At 43.3% G+C, this 21,130-nt stretch overlaps 1 protein-coding gene across 1 annotated transcript in view; it reads left to right on the top strand.

Moving 5' to 3' along the window:
- Positions 1 to 21,130, top strand: part of tnfrsf21 (tumor necrosis factor receptor superfamily, member 21) — a 43,733-nt gene that overhangs the window by 5,758 nt on the left and 16,845 nt on the right. Inside the window, exons 2-3 of the mRNA XM_068708743.1 lie at positions 6,416 to 7,124; positions 10,258 to 10,839. Coding sequence (XP_068564844.1) covers positions 6,416 to 7,124; positions 10,258 to 10,839 — 1,291 coding nt within the window. The remainder of the gene's footprint in view (positions 1 to 6,415; positions 7,125 to 10,257; positions 10,840 to 21,130) is intronic.

The raw sequence follows: 21,130 nt of genomic DNA, 5'->3' as shown, positions 1-21,130 counted from the left end.
TCTACTTCTCTCTTAATTTATTTCCTCAGTAAACATTATAAACATGAGTTTATGGTCTCAATCTATAGTTTCAAGTCTTCTTCAATACAGCATGATGTTCATTTAGTAAATTATGGTCCATGTAGAGTCAAACAGACCATAAATCAGAGTATGCTTTAGGGCGGGGCTTACTGTGATTGACAGGTCACTACCACAGCATTGTTTGGTCTAGGAGTTGTCCGTGTTTTCGTCTTTGAACTTTAACCCTTTCACAGTGTTTTTCAGTTCATGAAAGTTAATTGTTACACGAAAAACTTCTTATTCAGCGTTCTGCTGGGGGGGTTAGGGTTTAGGGTTAAATAATAATCAATAATATATTATAAAACTTTTTATAGTCATCGAAATGCTTCTGTTTGTTTTACTGTGACACAGAAGTGAGTCAAAACACATTTGCACTTTTTGGTGACTATAAAATCTTTAACCATCATTCAAAATTGTTTATCATAATTTAACCCCAAGCCTGCTGGCGGGCAGGTGGGTCTGAAGATGTTAAGGGGCACTGCAGCAATTGGTTAATGCACTTCCATAACGTGGAAAAAGGAAATAATGGTCAAAAATCAATGCAACAGAGGCGGAGACATCCAGACTTTTCTGCCGCTCTCACAACAAATGGGATGGAAAATGACATCAGCAGCATTAGCAGTGACAGGGACCGCAGTGCTGGACACACCGGCGTGGGAGGAAAGAGGGATAGCCCAGTTCTTGTCCCATCGCCTTGCGTCTGGCCGTCTGATTGGCTGGTCGGCCTGTGCACCGGGCAGATGATGTTGTTTATAGGCAGTGCGGCAAGACACAGAGACAAAGTTGGCATAATAAGAGGAAGGCTGGCAGCACTGAGACTGAAATTGATTCATGGTTTGCTGAGCTGCAGAGGTGGCTGTGTAGAGAGCCTGTCTGTCCTGTATGTGTGTGTGTGTGTGTGTGTGTGTGTGTGTGTGTGTGTGTGTGTAGGCCGTTGTGTACTGACAGTGCCAGCGCTGCACTTTGTTTCCATCTTCCATCTTTTTTGTGTCTTTGTTGGCATTTTATTTTCCTAATGGCTGCAGTGACAAAAGAGTGGTTGCATACCTGTGTCTGATTGGGAGGGAGTGGTGCTTACAGCGAATGACCAGACACGCTCACCGTCTCACAATATGAGCCTCTGGTTTGCTGCACGTTAGCTTTCTGCACTCCCCCTCTGACGCGCTGAATGGCAGCCGTCGTAGTAATTACCCATCGTAGCTGCAGACGGTGCTGGATCGTCTTAGGTCAAACAAAATAGAATCCAGGTGTGTCTGGAACCACCACAGCGGTATTGTGTGATTGAATGAATGCAATCCACAATATGTCAAGACACCAATGGGCTTTGAGACGTCGTAAAACACACTTCATTCAAACTCAAAAACAAGCGGCAATGTATGCAAGCAATCGGCTCAAAGTCCTTGTGTAAGACATTTCATATTATCTTGCCCAAAACCAAAATTAAACTCATCAAGCTGTCTGCCCACGTAGCAGCAGCTGAGTGACGCCGATGTACTCTTGTAGCATCAGCCAAACACACCATCCAAAACACTTACTGTATTCTCCCACTGCATCTGTGGGCGCAGGCTAGCGGCTGGGGCTCAGCGTTGCACTCATTTTCAAGTAATTCAACTTAGAAATAATGAACTTACTGTTGCACATATCAGACCACTGGTCCAAAGCCAATGTGGTGTGGGAGTAATGGACACCATGTTTGCTTTATCGGTGTAGATATACACTTTTTAATGGCACAACACCATTTTATAATTTAAAGCAAATTATTTTGCGGGGCCCCTGACAGCGTGCCATGGACCCCACTTTGAGAATCACTGGTCTATAAAATATGTTTGAGAAAAGTGGCATTTACTGCAACCATGAGAGTTGCTTGACCATAAAGTCATGAATGATCATGATATTATGCAGTTTGGCCCAGCAGTATGTGAGATAAGCTGTTGACAGACAGACAGACAGACAGACAGGCAGACATACGTGAGCATACACCATATACATAATCTCCTGGCAGAGATAATAATTAGTGAGTTTTAGAGGTGTTTATGAGAAGATACATTTTTTTACCATTAAACATAGCCAGGCTAGCTGTTTCCCCTTGCTTCCAGTTGTAATGCTAAGCTAAGCTAACCACCTGCTTTATTTGTAGGATACATACATGTAAGTGGTATCAATCTTCTCATCTAACTCTTGGCAAGACAGCAAATACACACATTTCACAAAATCTTTTCCCAATCTTTTCCTTGAACCTGATGTTTGACCAACCGCGCCGTTTGCGCTCCTCTGTTTTTCTTCCTCTGTTTTTCCTCCTTTGTCTTTCCTCCTTTGTTTTTCTTTCACAGTCCCACCTGATAGGTGGGACATCTGATATCTCACAGCAGGAAAAGCATGTGTGTAAATAATAAAATAAATTTGCTGCTTCAGTTTTAGTGTGCATAATGTAAGTCTACTGTACAGTACCATTTGTTCATGAACTTGCAGATGCAGAAGTATGTTTCAGGCTTTAGAATGAGCATGTTTACCTATAAAATGACTTATTAAGCTCCTTTTGTTGACTTTTGGGAAATGCCTGGTATATTTCCCCACACAAAACCAAAATCTGCACCACGGGTTCAGGCTGGAAAAGCACGAGGGTCCTGTGAAGTTCCTGTTTAATACTAGCAGGTCTTCTCTTCCACAACCTCACGTTAAAAAGTGAGTGATGTATGCTCATGCTATTTCAGGAATAAAACTCTACAAATCAGCAAAAAGAACAGACGGAGAGGGGACCGCCCATTGTCCCGTAAACAAGCAGAATGTTCCCATTCACTGCTGCGTGCGCTCTCTACCAGCGTCACGTCGATGTTGCGTCAGTAGGATCAATGCATTCATTCACATCGACGTGCAGAGTTATGAGCAGCATGTCGAGAGCATGCTGCTCTGATGTTTATGGATGAGGGTTCTGGGAACGAGCACAAAGAGCCGAATGGGTGGTGTGCGGTGAAAGGGCAACGGAGCGGCGAAAGAATGGACTGCTTTATTCTTATTAGCACTAATTATAAAACAAGTTTGTCTTCTTTTGATTGTTTAGTGAAGTGAAGTTTGTGGGAAAAGTCTCTTTGTATTCCGTTATCCTCCTTGATGTCTCAATTTTCTCTGCGATGGATTGCGTTCAAATCACGGTGTCCAATTAAAAAAACACAATTCATGATTTGTACGTGGGGCCAGTTTATGGGCCTCCTAACCTCTCCTCTTCTGAAGGAAACATGATGCAGTGGTGCTTTACTGGTATGACCCAAAATAAATGCTTTTGTTCAGTGCTCATGGATGACCAACATTCATGAGCTAAATGCTCCCCTCAGTGCATCACTTCAAACCCAACAGAACTGTTGCTTCTGCACAGAAGGGCTGCTAATCTTCATTCACATTTGTCTGAGTACACACACTCGGGGAAGGGAAGAACATGCGTAGACACACATTTTTGCACACAGATCCACCCGTCTCCATCCTCGTTTGTGCTTCTCTCATACCAACTGTCGCTGTGTGTCCTCCTCTTCCACTTCTGTGTCGGATCAAGCAATCGTGGAGTCGTAAATTGTCGGTGTGACTTGGCTGCGAGACATGGCAGAGTACACGTTAGGCCTTGAAGTACGTTGGTAGGGATGGAAATCGATCATTTTTATTGGTAATGCTACATTGTGAACAAGTCATCCATGTTGAAATCTGCAGGAGGAGAGCTAGTTAACGTTAGCTGTTAACGGCTAGTGGGCAGCACAGTCCTGCTTGGCTAAATAACAGAGCTAACAGCCAACGATATCGGAAGTTGCATTGAGTTACATTATGTTGTGTTTAAGCTCTATTCAGTAAAAATTAGTAATTTAGTTTTTTGGGAGAAACTTGAATAAATCCAGTCGCTTAAGGATGTTTTTACAGCAATATACAATAGATATTAGATTATAATTTTGACCTGTTTAACTTCCTAACACTAGCTCTGAACAGCTTCAAATGCATCATTAAAACTAATACCAAGAATATTTAAATAAAATACAATCATACATCTCCTAATGATTTGAATTGTGTTGTTATGCAGTTGAACACTATAGATGATAATAACAAAGTAAAAGGAAGTTAGTCTGGTGACTGGCCTGTATGTACTCTTTTCTACACAACAATGTGTCAGCAATCAATCGATAAAAAATTGGATTGATAAGAGGAATCGATAATGGAATTGGTAAAAATAAAATCGTATCAATTCCCACGAGGTGCTTGGTTCCGAATTTTCACTTCGCTCGCTACCACATCGTTGTCCAGTGTGGTGGTTATCCGTGTTTCCGTCTTTGAACTTGCCGAAAAAGTCTCTTTTCAGCGTTTTACTTAGCTCCACCCTCTCATGTCACTTCTGGTTGCAAGAAACCAAGATGGCAGTGACCAAAAATCAAGATGGCGACAGCTAAATACCAAGATGCTGATGGTCAAAATTCCAAACTCAAGGCTTCAAAATAGTAGGCCTCAAAACCAATGGGTGAAGTCACGCTGACTACGTCCACTTCTTATATACAGTCTATGGTCAGAAGGCAAAAAAACAATGGTCTTTCACTACGACACAATACACAGCATAGAATGAGAAGTGATCCCTCCCAACGCTCATTTTCCTTCTCGTCACCACACGTCTGTTGGGTCGGGCTATCATTGGGTTGATACAGTGTAGTCAGATCTTGACATTAGCTACAGACTCAGATCAGCAAAGCACTGTCAGCCCTCCAGCATTATTGGAGAGGAGGCTGCCTTAAGTTATTGCTCTGACATGACTCAGTCACTTTGTGTGTGTGTGTGTGTGTGTGTGTGTGTGTGTGTGTGTGTGTGTGTGTGTGTGTGTGTGTGTGTGTGTGTAAATTTGAGACATGTGTGGATTATTCCCCTAAACCCAGTGAGCTGTCAGCTTCCCAGCAGAGGTGAGAGGGGAGCCAGAAATACACACACACACACACACACACACACACACACACACACACACACACACACACACACACACACACACACACACACGCCAGACTCATACTGTATGTCTGTTAAAAGTCTCAGTTGTGGTTGTAAAGTGAATGTGCACTGTTAGCAACTCAAATGAAGAGGGGGACAGGATGAGTCATGAAATGAGGCTGGATTAAATGGGTATTTTCCTACAAATTTCATCAAAGCAGACTCATACATTGGGAACCTAAATGGCAGCACCGGAAATTGGACTTTCCAGAATCCATGTAACCCAAAACACACTCATCTCTGCCAGCCTGGCTAATTCGTGATCCGATCAGTGTACAAATCCAACATCAACAAAAATGTATTTGGGCAAACAAGAGTGAGGAGTCTCAGTTAGGTTGGGATGGGGTGCTCTTGGTCCTTCTGTCGCTTGTTCCGTCCATCTGTCTGTCCAATCAGTCCAGCCATCTGTCCAGCCCCTTTGCTCAAGAACTAGATGCTGTATCTTAAGAATTTGTGGTCAGCTTGTTATTACTACTAATGTTGGTCTGCTCTCGATTGTTCTTCAAGCTCTACCCTTTGGCAATAAACTGTGATCTCTGCTTTTGGTCTATTATGGATTATGGCTTGGAGGATTGTGACCATAATGGGATTTACATGCACTTGCTCCCAATTTTGCTAGAATTTTAACATTTTACACAAGATAACTGACAGACACCTTTCCTTGATATTGGCTGTGGATCCTCATGTTCCCTAGAGGACTAAACCTTTGTGAGTTTGGTTTTATTTTGGCATTTTGGTACATTACCACGGCTCTAAGCATTCATGCTCCCAGAGGGAAGAACCATTTAGAGGAATCATTTGGAGAAACGGCGGGCAACTTAACTAAACAGCACATTTTGGACTTGCATTCACCTAGGGTATTGTAGGTATTGTGGCACATGGGGCTCTGGGCTAGGTAGCGGTATTATACTATATACTATACTTGTACTATAATAACCCAGTACCAAGTACTACTGAAACCTCTTCAGTCAAACAATACCTGCCTCAGTACCTACACCAGTGTATCTGTATAGTTTAGCTTGCAGCCAATCACTGCAAGCATTCCCCCGTTTCAATGCGACATGTGATTGGCCTGCCGGCAGTTACAACAACAAGATGCAGTATAGTGTGACGCTGTGGCATGGTGAAGTAAATGTGGTGGTGGCATTTTATGCAACTGAATACATCCATTCACATGATAGGTATCGAATGAAGTAGAAAAAAAGGTATCAAATGAAGTAATCTATTAGTATTGGTATCACTTTAAGTTGCTGGTATCGTAAAATTATACCCAGCTCTAATGGGGCTTCAGTCACATTGCATAGAGATTTTTTTATTTCACTTTAACTTCCACGTTTTCTTTTCCTCTCAGTTCTTTTGTGCAGTGATGCACATCTCAGCTCGGGCTTTGACCACAACCAGCCCAGCTGACCAATCCATCCTCTCACCCCGCCACTATCAGCACACCGACCCCGACTCGGGCACCCAGCTGGTCTGTGACAAGTGCCCGGCAGGCACTTACGTGTCGGTCCACTGCACCCCAACGGCCGTGAGGGAGTGCAGCCGCTGCCCTGAAGGCACCTTCACACGAGGCGAGAACGGGATGCAGAAATGCCATCCCTGTAGAGCTCCATGTCCTGGAGGCTTCGTCGAGAAAGCCATCTGCACGCCCATCCAGGACCGAGTCTGCACATGTCCCCCCAACAGCTTTTTGTTGGGGGATGGCGGCACAGAGTGTAAGTCCCACTCACTGTGCCCACCAGGGACCAGGGTGAAAAGGCGGGGAAGTGAAATAGAGGACGTGCTCTGTAAGCCGTGCACCAAGGGGACTTTCTCAGATGTGGAGTCGAGTGTGGTGAAGTGCCAGACCCACACGGACTGCCAAGCTCAGGGGCAGGTGCTGCTCACACCAGGGACTAAAGAGACAGATAATGTCTGTGGAGCCCCTTCTGCAGCCCCCTCTTCCTCTTCGCTTGTCTCCACTACCACCCTACTGGGGCCTGCACAGGCTGTGCTTGTACAGGAACCCATGACTTCTTCATCCACTCCATCATCATCCATGACTGGACCTGCACATAAAGGTGAGAGACACTGATTGAATGCAAAAACTATCTGTTTATGACTGCGTTTGATATGGCTTTTAAGATAGCTCGTCAAAAAGTGACGTGATGTCTACTTAGGCTATACCTTGTTGAGATGGGCTGATTTAGGCTAGCAAGAGCCGAAGTATGCATGTACTTTCCTCCTTAATTTAATTGGCATTCATGGTTAAACACTTTGAGAAACAGGCTAACAAACTTTCTTGATGTGAGTGTAGATGAGAAAATACCACTTATTAGCCTAGCTTAGTTTAAAAGAGTGGCATTACGCATTATTGCTGAATTTGCCTGTTGGACACTGTGGGAATCCTAAAATGAAAGACATCTGTAGGCATGGAAACAAACTGGTGGCAGCTCCCTACCTCCGGAATGTTACTATTTCTTCCTCATTCACCCTCCTTTTTTCCTACTCCCTCCCTCCTTACTTTCCCCTTTCCCTTTTGTTTTTCTTGTTCTCTGTCCTCCTCCCTCCCTCGCCATCCCTCTTACATCAGTCTTGTCTCAGTCATTTCTCAGAATCAACTATCTATAGCCAGTAAACCCCTTCTCCCTACATAGACCCCCCCCTACCTATAACACTGTCACTACAGTTTTGCTGGCATAGGATCGATGGCTTCTCAGCCAGTTAATTTGACCCCTTCTGTGCTGTCAGAGGGAAAGTGAGGGTGGGCTGGGGGCGGTGGATGTTGCGGTGGGTGTTGCCCACTTATGACTGTTTTTTTTTTCACCTGTCTTCTACTGTCTGTGAAGAGGGTGGAAAATGCCCAGGAAAAGAGTTATGGCCTAGAATAAATGTCTTGAACCGCTTTGCACAAGAATAACAACAGTGATAAAAGACAAGCTGTAACACCATATTTCACTTATTATAATTCACTTGATGTAAAAGGGCTTTGGAGTTACATCACAAATCTCCTAGCAACCCCAGATGTCCAGCAGAGAATTTGCTGTGAATGTTTAAATATATTTCAACTGGGTTCAAGACTAGCAGGTACCAGTACCTGGAAAACAATGACCACAATTGGAGTGGACACAGCGCCTTGTCAGTAAATGTACATTTATCATGGCAGAAGGTGAAGAAACTATGGTTTTGGTTTCAGCATAGACATACAACAAGTGAATGGAATTTTCAAAACAAATTTATAAAAAGTATGTTGACACTTTTAATGAAGAGCAGATTTAAAAAAAGAAAAATGTAAATCTGTTGAAACATTTTAAAAACTAAAGGCCATGTGTCAAAGCCTCTCTCTATATATGATATTCAGAGCATTAATATAGCAGCAAACAGCTATTTGTTAAAGTTTCTCACAAAAAATTATTTCACAAGAATACATTTGAGCACATCACGATAGCTTTACTAGCTGTCCTCCCAATTTCAACACAGATTTATTGTTCACTATGTAGAATTATCAGGTAAACTTTGCTGTCCTCCTGGGGACGAAGGTACACTAGTAGTCTCGAGTCCTGAGCCCCGGTTCAGGGTACCGTCACCTTTTCAGAATCTTCGACTTGGTACCGAAGAATCAGTTCTCGTGACATCCCTGGAAGTGCGTGTGAGCGTGTCCCACTGGCAGGCTCATGGTCACCGCTCTCCACTGCACCCATATGGCGGTTACAGCTGATAACGCCGTCCAGACCAACAATGTCATTAGTGTATTAAAACATCAGCCCTAATTTGGGGATTAGACCCGCTTCTGTGTACCTGTCTGCTGATAAAAAGATGAGCGGGATTACCAGCCATCCAACCCTAAAAACAGTCAGCAGCGCATTCAGGATTTAATGCCATTTTACAACACCTACCATTAGCAGCAGTACATGGGCACAGAGCGAGCAGCAGGGAGGTGATGGCGGCCACAACAATAATCTACAGCAGTTAATGACGCACTAATATTGACTGACTATTATAGTTTGTTCCCATGTCTGAAAAACACTGTTGTTGGGACAATCCTAATTGTACTTGTACCCATATCAACAGATTTGTTCGGCTGCGAATAGTTAGCCTATCCCAATCCTTTCTCCTTTTTATGTTTTTTTCAAGTTATTCCTGCACTGGAAGCCTAAATGTGGTTACAATTGTCCTCGCTTAAGCTTAATCAAGGGGCAGACTGTGGGGTGAGCAAATTCAGAGCTCATCTGCTGTGAGATTACAATGTGGAGCACAGTTGTGCCGAAGTGTGGGGGAAGGAGTACAGGTGGATTGTACTTTGTTTAGGGAATGCACCAAAATTTTCACTCAAATAAATACATGAAACAAACCAAAAGTATCGTATTTCCATCATGTTTTTTACATGGTTTTCTAATGTTTGACTGGAGCTCTTTTTATGTCTTGCTGTGCCATCTTCTTCTGCAATGGTTAAATTGCACCTGACTGGAGAATACCACCAGCTGTTTATCTTGAAGAACCAACTCCTAATATTTGCAAAACAGTAGTGGATGGAAAACTCATAATAATTAACATTTTCTTTTGGCAATTTTTTGAAATTTGGTTAAAACCTGCTGTACATTTGGATAGAAACCTGGCTATTGACAACCAACTAACTTTTAGTGAACATGTTCCATCTGTCATCTGTTCTGTATGCAACTCAATTCTTTGTGCATGTCATCTCTTGCCTGGACAGCTGTCAAATCCTTCTGGAGCAGTAAGGATGCATTTGGTCCAACATTTTAAAGTCACTAATGCCTATCTATAGAGTGACACCCACCTATTTGTACTCCATCCATCATTTAGGTTTATTTGCCTTTTCATTCACCACTATCAAGCAGTAAACATCAAAAATATTGGGCTTCAGTTTGGTATACACTCCAAGGATGGAGGGTGTCAGCAGAGGAAGCAGATGACCGAGATCACGGGTGGGGTGGGGGGGGGTATTCTTCCTTTTGTTTAAGTGCCAGATTGCTTGTGTGGATTAAAGTGTTAGGTTTCCCTTGCGTGATACCTTCTGTTTTCATTGTCTGGGTAAAGCAAATCTCTGATGTGAGTGAGTTTCATTTCTTCACCCTCCCTTTCTTGTCTCTCATCTCTCCACTATCTTGTCTCTTGGCTCTCTCTGTTCTCTCTCATCTCTCTTACTTGCTCTATCTTTGTTGTCGTCATCGATCCCCCTGTCTCTCATCACAGGCACCTACAGCCAGTCAGCAGCCATTCAACTGAGGGGAAAACCGGGTGGGGAAGACCACCGTGCAGAGGGGCTACTCCTCAGCCGGTCTGGCACTCCCACCCCACCAAATCGCGATCCCCCACGGATTCCATATCTCCCAGCTCCCAAGCAACACATGGACCTCGAGCACCAACACGTGCAACCCAATTCTGACCCTGTGCCAGGCCCCAACAAGAGTGCGGTGGAGGGTCTGGAGGGTGCAGAGGTAGTCAGAGTTGGTACCAGCAAGGTGGCCGGCCAGGGGAGTGGAGGTGGTGGAAATGGGGTCTCCAGCTACTACAGGCCCACTCGCAGAGGGTCCCCAAGGCCAAGCACCCATGATCACTTTGACATCAACGAGCACCTCCCCTGGATGATAGTGCTGCTGCTCCTGCTGGTGCTGGTGGTGATTGTAATATGCAGCGTGAAGCGGAGCTCTCGCGTGCTGAAGAAGGGCCCTGTGCAGGACCCTAGCAGCATCATAGAGAAGGCAATTCAGAAGAAAGCAGCTGTGCCTCCATCGCAGGTCAAAGAGAAGTGGATCTACTACTCCAACGGACAGGGTAAGGCTGCTGTTTCTTTGATTTCAACAAGAGTAATTCCATTAAAAGAGTGTATGAGGCTGCTATAGCATACAAACGGGTGACAAGTGAAAAGGGAAAATGAACATAAAGTGTCTTAGACCACCACAAGCCTCTAGAACAGAACAGATTCAAATGTTGTTTTTTCAATGGAGTGACATATAAAGCTGTGCTAATCCACTATATAGAGGTTTCTATACTTTCCCTTCCACACTTTAGGACAATAAGTTAGATTTGGCTCAACTTGGAATCCATTGACTAATTGTCTGATTGCGATTTAGCCTATGAAGTGCAATGGCCAATATTGTTGGGGGTTCTGGTTTAGCTGGACCAAAACTAAGTCTAATAATGATGCAGGTAGGTTTACATTGGAGTTTGTTGAAAGCCCAGTGCATCGACATTAGTCTCCCAAGGGTACTGACCAACTGTCGGTACATGATGAGTTGGGAGTGATACCAGGTTGGTAGAAGTCTCATAAAGATGGTAGCTATTGAGATATGTGAGATGTTTTACGACAAAATCATACATAAACACCTTTAAAATATAGTTCTATCTTATATAAAAATAGGACAAACTGTGAAAATTGATGTGGACACTGGGATGAATGTGTTGCTATCAGCTCATTCATCTCAGTGTAGTCCAGTCGGATCCATTGCAGCATCTTATTTGATACTACCACCTGGAACACCAGAGTCAAGAATTCAAGATGTAAATGAGAAACTCTATTTCGAAATACTGTGAATGTGCTTTTGAGTACCTGTTTGTTCAGGTAAACTTCCAACATGATCTATTCTCAATAAACAGATATCTGCTTATGAATGCAGAATATGTAGGCAACGGGACAAGATTTTGGGACAGGAAGCATTCTGGTGTCCGTTTGTAGTCCGAGTAGTATTAGCACCAATTGGGTTGATTACAAGTAAACGGTCTGTGTAGAGCACAAAATAGGCGGAACACATTGGCCGAAATGCAATTTGGAAACCAATCGTCTATTGTCTGACAACGATTTTTCTATTCAATAGCTTAGAATTAGCTTGGTAACTGGCCAATTGTGCAACAATCTGGTCGTACACGTCGTCTCTCAACTCCAACTCCATTCCCACATCCCAAGTTGCTTGTCAGATGAACTGCGTAGTAAAAAAGTGGGATATTCCTCACAGGGACTAAAAAAAACAAAACAGGACGTTCGTCCAGGAGATCGCTGTCTGTGTCCCTTAAACGTTTACATTTTGTCAAGTGTAAGTTGTTGTTGTTGTTAGTCACATTGCTTTGCTTTTAGTGACATGAGTCGTTAGTCAAGAGGTTTTCTTGGCTAAACCTAAAATTTTTATTTTGAAAAGACACCTGCGAAGTCCAAAACTATCGCTAGAGTGATACCTAAAGCGTCATAGTTTGAAGTTTAGGGCCACTGATCAAGCGCTGCTTTTTTGACGAGGGAAGATGTGTTACCTCTACACCTTTAAATACTGGATAAACAGCGGCATTCAAAAAAAGTTAAAATGTCAACAATCGAGCCTCCTATAAAATCATACACCTACAGACATCATGTTTATGACAATGTCAATAGCATTATGACATCCCCGTAAATATCGAGACATATGCCCTCAAAGAACGTGTCGTAGCAGAACCCTGTCATGATGTTTTGTAGTCTCAGGACTAATGGTTCTACATGGTCTACATCCGCAGCTAACACGGTCCCATCCGGGTGTGGTGACACGCGTTTTGTTCTGCTCCCGATCCGTGTAGAACCTTCAGTTGATGCCATCGAGCCACTGTGGCTTTCTGATCCAATCAATTGTGTTGCACATGGCATGGAGGCCAGTGGTTACACAAGCAAGGACGTGACCCTGTTGTAGTACCACCCTGCTCTCACGACCATCCAACCCCAACACGTGTGTGTTGTGGCCCTAAACTTCAAACTACCCAGGTTACATCACTGCTCTCGGTCCTCCAATTTCATCTTGGTTTCTATTCCCTCCACTCACCTCTCTTGTTTAACTCCTTGTTCTTAGCTGCTTCTCTCTTCCTTTGTCATTTCTTTGTAGCTTTATTTCCGCACATTTTTTCTTCCTGTTTTGTTGTTTCTGTCTCTTATGTTTCACTCACTAAGCTTTATTTTTGACCTCTTCCTGTCTCCTGCTGTCTTACATCCTCTATTTGCCTCTTCTATGTGCCTCTGTCTGATGCTTGTTTTGGAAATTTTGGATTTCACTTCTTTCTATATTAGAGCTCTTTAGCGCCCATCTGTTGACACTGTGACCATCAACAGGTAGAGTACATTTTGTCCCACAGCTTAGCTCTTGATTTCAATCAGAGAGAAAGACCCAAACCCAGGGGACACCTCCTGCCTGAGACACTCGACTCTCCATTTTGAAACTCTGTATGTGTGTGTGTGTGTGTGTGTGTGTGTGTGTGTGTGTGTGTGTGTTAAAGCTGAGCCACCCGCCACCCTCTCTCTGTTCCCTCAGTGCCTGGCCACAGAGAACTGGAATAATCTGGTTTCAGCTGCATCAGGGTTGTTGTTTGGTTGGCAAGGCACATTAGTGGGTCAAGCGGGTCTCTTACAGGACGACAAAGACAGATATATAGACAGAAGGAAATTAACAGAGAGTGAGAGAGATGGTGCAACACTGGTGTGCGTTTATGGTGGAAGTGGGAGTTGTGAGTTTGACAGTGGGAAATGTTGCATTGTACCGTTGCTGGCTAACCACACTGGGGTTTCCTTGTCGTTACCTAGCAGCCCTTGTTAGCCCAGGTATACTGGAGATGCCTGACAAAGAGAGGTATGGATCTAAAAAGAGACAAGTAACTTTGAAGAAACTTCTTTGACGCCATAAGAGATAAAGTGCAGGTTTCCACCAACCCATGAACTGTGCTCTATGCATAACTTACGTTTCTGTATGTTGAATGCAAATGCCAGAAGAACTACTTTCCCTTAAAGCTGTACTGATTATTCTTATCTTAACAGTGGACAAAATTACTATATTTGAAAGGGATCAACCCACAGAGAATTATCTCTCAACTCACAGTTCCTCTCAGCTCAACATAGCGTTTTAGCATCTCTCAGCTCATTGTTTTGGTTTTCACGGCCCACAACCTTAGTTGTCTTTTTTAAATTAATAATGAGCTCAAACCCACAGCTCAATTAAACAGACAAAGATAATGATAGTCATGTACATTACCTCATGCTTAGTACTGTTGTCGTTGAGAGAAATGTGTAACCCAAAGGATTTTTCCTGGGAATGACTCATAGTATTCGTTCCCTCAGGCTGCCACTATGGGTCAATAATTGTGGAAACATGTCGAGCTGAAACCCATTGCTGTGTAAGAATCAGTGCTGATGCCTTCATGGCATTTAAAGACCCGTTTTTAAACTGACCTTTGTACATTTCGGTTTGTGTGTGTGTGTGTGTGTCTCTATGTCATGTTTTTTCTCCTAATTGAATGAGTTATTCTGCGCCCATGTGAATGCATTTACGTGGAGATGTATGTATGCTCATGCAACTCAAATAGCCATTTTACACCGCTGTTTACTCTCTGGAGCATAAAACAAAACAGCTTCTTAATCCTTCCAAGGTGTGTGGCTGGCTCCCCTTGAAGGTTGTAATGCCCCTTTACTAGAGCAGTTAAAACTCTCAGGCAATAAAGGAAAAAAAGAAAGGGAAACGTCAAAGCACAGATCACACACATACAGTACTTGGCGTTTGCTCTGAGCCGGGTCAGGAAGTAGTGAAAACTGCTAGTCCTCCACCGCACTGCCGAATGGGGCTTTCCAGGGCCACGCGCCAGATTTGTATTGCACAGGATCTGAACAACCTATTTGTTTATCTGGAACAAGGGCGCAGCAGTCCAATGAAATAAAAGGGAATCACAAGAATGTTGTATAAAGGTTAGCTTGAGGCTACAGTAAGCTGACCTCGCTTTTATACCGTGTTGTCCTACATTTCTTTTGTCCTCAAACAACTGTGTCATTTGGTCACTTATGGTGTTTTTATGTAGCTATTTTGTGATACAACAGACAATCATAGCCACTTTAATCAGTGATCGGCCAGCTGTGGCAGAGGAGAACAAGGTCTTAACTTGTTTGTACAACCAAAGTATGCCACCGCGAAGGCCTTCAGGTAGAGGCTGTCCAAAAGTGTGCTCCCCTATCCCCAATTATCAAATCACATTATTTGGAGTGAGAGCAAAGAGGCAATAAGACGCAGCCAAGAGGAGGCTATGGCCGCAAGCGTTTCGCAGCGCCTTCGAGCGTGGCTGTACAGAACAGATATATAAACAGATTGGCCCGAAGCAAAATGAACCTTTAATGGACCATACTGGTGGTTTTACATCTTTCGGTATGAGATTGGAATCCAATACAATAAACATTTTATCGGCCCTTTTGTTTGGTCAGAGTTACTTTTGGTAACTTGGTAATTCAATTGCAAGCAGGAACTGTTTCGATAGCCATTGTTGTTGCTGGTGGAGGAATCAGAAACTTGAGAATCGGCTGCTAAAAAGGCATTAGATTGTTTGGAAAAATAAGTAAGTAAAGGTGTACATAACTGGAATTTGGTTCTTTTTTGCTTCAGATTAACCTCGAAATTTCATTAAACAAGGTAAAGATACAACAATTACTTGAAATAATATCTTTTATTTAAAGTTTTAAAAATAGATTTTTACACCTCAGTAAATTGAATTGAAACCAGTGGCAGTCTTGAAGGTAGCACAACAATCCAAGACTTTATGGTCTTCTTTGGAGAATTAATGTAATGTTTAGTGAATGGAAAAGCCATATTGGTCCTTTGAGAGAACCTCAGATAGAGGCAGGTTGCGCTTGGTGTGTTCACAAGGCGTACTATTAACAACATACTGTATATTGCCAAAGTCAGATTCAGACTGTGGAGGAAAACATGAAGGAAAACAACATTCTACCTGCCCACCATCCTCCCTCGTTAAACATCCACACCGTTAATAATGCCAAGTTCCACATCCAAGCCTAGCGGGGAGCCACATGTTAGAATATACTGCGCTGTGCAGTACCAGGGTGGGCCGAGGTAGCCTGCTCTCGGTTCAGCCTGGGTTTGATTGTGAAGAGCACAGTTTGGGGCGGGTTGTTGCCCGGTTGGAGGTATACCACACTTGTTGTGATCCCACAAAACACACACACACACACACACACACACACACACACACATTTCACCATTTTAACGTTGTGTGTTCCGAAAGTGGAAGAAACATGAGAGGACTATGTGATGTGATAAACAGAATGGTATTTGTGGAAATGTTGACGCACACGGCACCCTGCTTTACATCATGTTACACGCAATAAGAAGGTGCTGGAGTGAGACCACTTTTTTTTCACGTTAGTTTTTCACTCGCGTGTTTAATTTATATGATGTGTTGGACACTTATGCTGCAGCACCCATAAGTCACCGCTGCTGCTATAAAGAAACGGAAGAACATTGTATGTGTTCAGAATGCTGTGTCATTGTCATCCTATCTCAGACGTCCGATCTTATCTTAACTAATGGAATCCTAACTACATCTGTAGATTCCATTCTTCACTCGGCACCTGTCATGCCTGTATCTATGTTTAGAATGTAGGCCTACACGAGACTGCCTGTATCTGCAACCTCAGTCTGGAGGTCAGCCAAAAGCAAGTGTGTTTGTGATCTGTATGACCACCGGCAGAGCCCCATGCCTTCTTGTTGGCCTCTCCAAAACCGGACGTAGTGCGTCGATACATGACCCGGGAAATTTAAAGCGTCATTATACTGTTTGAGTAGCCTTTCAATCATTATATTTCAGTGTTTATGATATATATTTATATCCATACAGACCTTACAGTTCTTTTGAATTTCGGACAGGATGTATGCCATTCAGGATTCCTAATTTAGGAAATGCGTAAGTTGGTACGGTTATGTAAAAAATAAATTCTTATCCTAAGATACGTTTTTCCCCCTAAATGCAGTTAGAAAACATATTTTTGTAACAACAGACATCCTAAACCGAGAGAAGGATTTCAGACATTGGAAGTTTCTGTAATGAGGCCTCAGGTGTGCATTACATTACATTTTACGTTACAGTCATTTAGCAGACGCTTTTATCCAAAGCGACTTACAATAAGTGCATTCAACATTGGTAATCAAAAGAACTACTGGTCACCAGAAGTCATAAATACATTTCCTTTTCCAAACAAGCATCTAAGAGCATGAAGCAGAGCATAACTCAGAGCCAAAGTACAGTGCAGAAACAAGAAAAACAGTTAGTGCTATAAGTAATACGAATACAATAAGTGCAACAAGCTAGTATGAATACAATAAGTGCTAAGTGGAAGGCTCAGGGTAGCACTTCCTGAAGAGCTGGGTTTTCAGCCTGCGCCGAAAGATGGGCAGCGACTCCGCTGTCCTGACGTCAGTGGGAAGTTCATTCCACCACTGTGGGGCCAGGACAGAAAACAGCCGTGACCGGGTCGATCGGCCGCCAGGACCTCTGAGCGACGGGGCAACCAATCGCTCCGAGGCAGCAGAGCGAAGTGGTCGGGCGGGGGTGTAAGGCTTGACCATGGCCTGGAGATAGGAAGGAGCTGTTCCTTTCACTGCCCTGTAGGCCAGCACCAGAGTCTTAAACTGGATGCGAGCTCTTACAGGTAGCCAGTGTAGAGAACGGAGAAAGGAAGTTGTGTGGGAGAACTTGGGGCGATTGAACACCAGGCGAGCTGCGGCTTTCTGGACAAGCTCCAGAGGTCTGATGGCCGACGCCGGGGCTCCGGCGTGCAAAGTTGCCAAACTGATCCAAAATCTAGAACTGCATTGTTTCAAACCGCTCAGTTTGCCCAAAACCTTTCTGACTGAAAGGTTACATTCTTTGTTTTTCTCATGCTTGGAAGCAAATAATGAATGAATAGGCTATAATAAGTCAAAGCAGTAAGTACACTTTCTTATCTTACAGTAAGGCTCAACTGAATAGTTTGAAACTTCATTTCCCATGGCATTATCAGAGTGAGCCACTATACTAAAGGAGTTCTTGGGGTCTTGGAGTGAGGGTAACATGGAACAAGAGACTGACAGACAGACAGACAACAATAATACTGACAGCTTTGACGAACTGTTGCGGCGAAGGCGAAGCTCAGTCAATCTATGGTACATTCCAAACCTTCACCTGTGGTCATGCGCTTATGGTAATGAGGCAAATAATGCCGTTGTGGATACAAGCAGCTGAAAGGTGTTTCTTTGGCAGAGTGGCTAGGCCACAGAGACCCTTAGAGATAGGGTGAGGAGCTCGGACATCTGGATGGAACTTGGTGTTCCTTTTTGCATCAAATGAAGCGATTTCAGAAGCGAGCCCCTAGATGTTATTCTTTTTTATCCGATTCATTCATTGCTGTCAGGATGAAAGGAAAATTTCAACAAATGTGACCAAAATGTTTTCGAAGCAGGTTACCAACCCTACCTTTTAAGAAAATGAATAACTGTTATTCTGTGCCTCTTATCTACAAAGATACATACAGTGTCCACTGAGAACCTTTTTGAGTGCTGACCTCCCTTTCTTATTATCTGCTGACTGAATGTCTAGTACCAGAAACTTGAGATTACTCAAGATTTCCACAGAAGTAAAGAAAAGTACTGCTTGCCTATGTTTGGTGCTGCAAAAAAACCCGCTTTACTCTTTAGTTTTAATGGACAGATGGAAAACGCAAATCAAGTGGTGTCACAGCAGAAGTCATTATCACCTGCACTGCCAAACAAGATGAGTCATTTTCAACTAATCAGGATAGGACACAAGACTTTGGTGTTACTTTCCAACACAACAAATGTTAACGAAAAACAGTGTCTCATTCTGTGCTGTGTGCAAAAATGACACTCACATCGTGTAGCGCACCTTCAGGGTAGCTCGCAGTTTGTCCCCTCCAGGCAGCGGTACCCTGCTTCATATGACATTATGATAAAACACGTCAGTTTGCATAAATACCAGCAACAAGCAGCTGTTTGACAGTTTTTTTTCTGCTGAGGAGTGCACACGAATACACACGGATAATTCCCTGTGCAAACACATAAACACATCCGCAGGCTGACGCACTGAATCATCACGAGACTTATATAGGTCATTTAAATGTGGTCAGCTCGCAGTGGCAGTGAGGCATGCAGAGCGGGTGGGGTGGGGGGGATTTCTCCTCTGTCGCCGTGTGTTATGGCGAGCGAAGTCGACAGGCTCCCGGCCAAGAAGGCCGGCACGCGAGGTCCTCTGGGTCCCTCCACGATTCGTGAGAGTTCATTAATCTTGAGCTGGAGGAGGGGATTGTGTGGGTGTGTGTGTGTGTGTTCTTCAACATCTTTGAGTTTTTAAGCAATTTTGAGTGAGGACACTTTGCAAAATGAGGTCAAATGAAGTCAGTTTGAACTCCTACAAAGGGTCAGTTAAAGATCATTGCTCTGGTTTTGGGTAATTTACTTTCAGGGTAAGGGTTAGTTGTCAGGTTAGTTTAGGATTATGACTTGGTTTGAGGGTTAAAAAAAGGATTAGGTTTAGGTTAAATGTTGAAGTTCACCATGTAGTGATGAGGGTTCAAGTAGGGATCAAGGGTCGAGAAGAGGAGAATGAGTGTAAAGGGTAGAGTTGTAGTGTGTGTGGTATGTCGGGGTCTTGTCTAAATGGTTGCCAACGTCATTGGGCCAGAGTAACGGGGGTGATTCCACTTCTTATGCAGTGCCACTTGTCATGTAATACGACCTGTATAATGGCAGGGAAGCAACCACCTGTTCTCAAAAGTGATGGCAGGGCCTTAAACATGCATTCTCTCTAGTGTCCAGCAGGCGGCGACTCCTCTGGTTGTATAGAAGTCTATGAGAAAATGACACTACTTCGCTCTTGATTTATTACCTCAGTAAACATTGTAAACATGAGTTTATGGTCTCAATCTCTAGTTTCAAGTCTTCTTCATTACAGCATGATGTTCATATAGTAACTTCTCTCTCGTGTGTGCTTCTCTGTGTGTCCATGTACAGGCAATGTGTTTATGTTTCTGTCGAGCCATGAATTACCACCACTGGCTTACATCCATTTAATCTCTCTGAATCATCCTGGATTTATGCACTTAGCATATTTTGCCCCAGTAGACATTAATCAGGGATCGACCTGATACTTATCAAAAGTGGTGGCATTAATTCTGTGCCGATGCTCTGGAAGTGTAACCGCCACGTAGAAGGCAGCAGGAGGCTTCAGTGAATTTACAGAACCAGAAAAAATTCAACAAATTGACCATTTCTCTGAGCTTTCCTACTGCGAATAAAGGCATCAACCAGTCATGTTGTGCGGAATATTCAAAAACGTTTGCTACAGTACTTTATGAGGAATATAAAACAATAACACGGAGGCTCTGCGGTCCCGAACCAAAACAGCAAACCATGGCTTATGCATACACGCACAACCTTTTTCTGTGTCACACAAAACATCCGAGGCGCTATCTTTTTGCTTGACAAACACACGAGTCAGCATTTATATTGCCAGCCAAGTTATTGTCGAGTCACGCAACAGTCAGCGAGGAAGTGGAGCAGAGAGTGCCCAAACGGGGAGCAGAGCGTCTGAGAGGGGAGAGTGTATTCACAGCTCCAAGAGAAACGCCAAGTGGTGATGTGTGTGTGTCACGAGAGAGATGGTGGATGGCAAGTGTGAAGGTATTTGAGATGCATGAATTTACTGTGACACACTTACAGTAAGATTAACAGAAAAGTCCTTTCCGACGCATTCTGCAACAATAACTTGCTAAAATTGCACAGTATTTCCATGACAACTTGCACCAGTAATCAGATTCCTAAAAAAATGACCAACTCTTTTTTTAAAACGTTGAGTTAACAAAGAGAAAATCTCCTAATAGCGTCTTAATGCAGAACTCCAGGCTCCATCACCAGGACCTATGGTATAAAAATATCACATGGGTTATCATGTATGTTAAATTATCAATACATAGTGTTTACATGCCACTGTAGTGTATTGAACAGTGTATTGTTTCATCACGCTTATTGATAATTAATAAAGTAGACTACTGAGCATACATTTAATGCAATGTATCACATCCATTACATAACCCCCATCAATAACACTAAGGAAAACAATAACACCTTAATATTTTGATGTGACTGCAACTTGTAAACTTGCAAAGTTGTGTAATGTAACGTTAAGCAGCAAATAACTTGTACTAACCTTATGAGTTTGTTAAGGTTCGCGAACATAAGCTAGCTATGCTAATATTGTTAGCAGACTAACGTTAGCACAATGACAACAGGAGAAA

The sequence above is a fragment of the Cebidichthys violaceus genome, unplaced genomic scaffold (assembly GCF_023349555.1).
Source record: "Cebidichthys violaceus isolate CVI_PGR_0920_01 unplaced genomic scaffold, fCebVio1.0.p SCAF_14, whole genome shotgun sequence".
NCBI lineage: Eukaryota > Metazoa > Chordata > Actinopteri > Perciformes > Stichaeidae > Cebidichthys > Cebidichthys violaceus.
The sequence above is the reverse complement of the archived record's forward strand: the minus strand, read 5'-3'. Positions and strand labels throughout refer to the sequence as shown.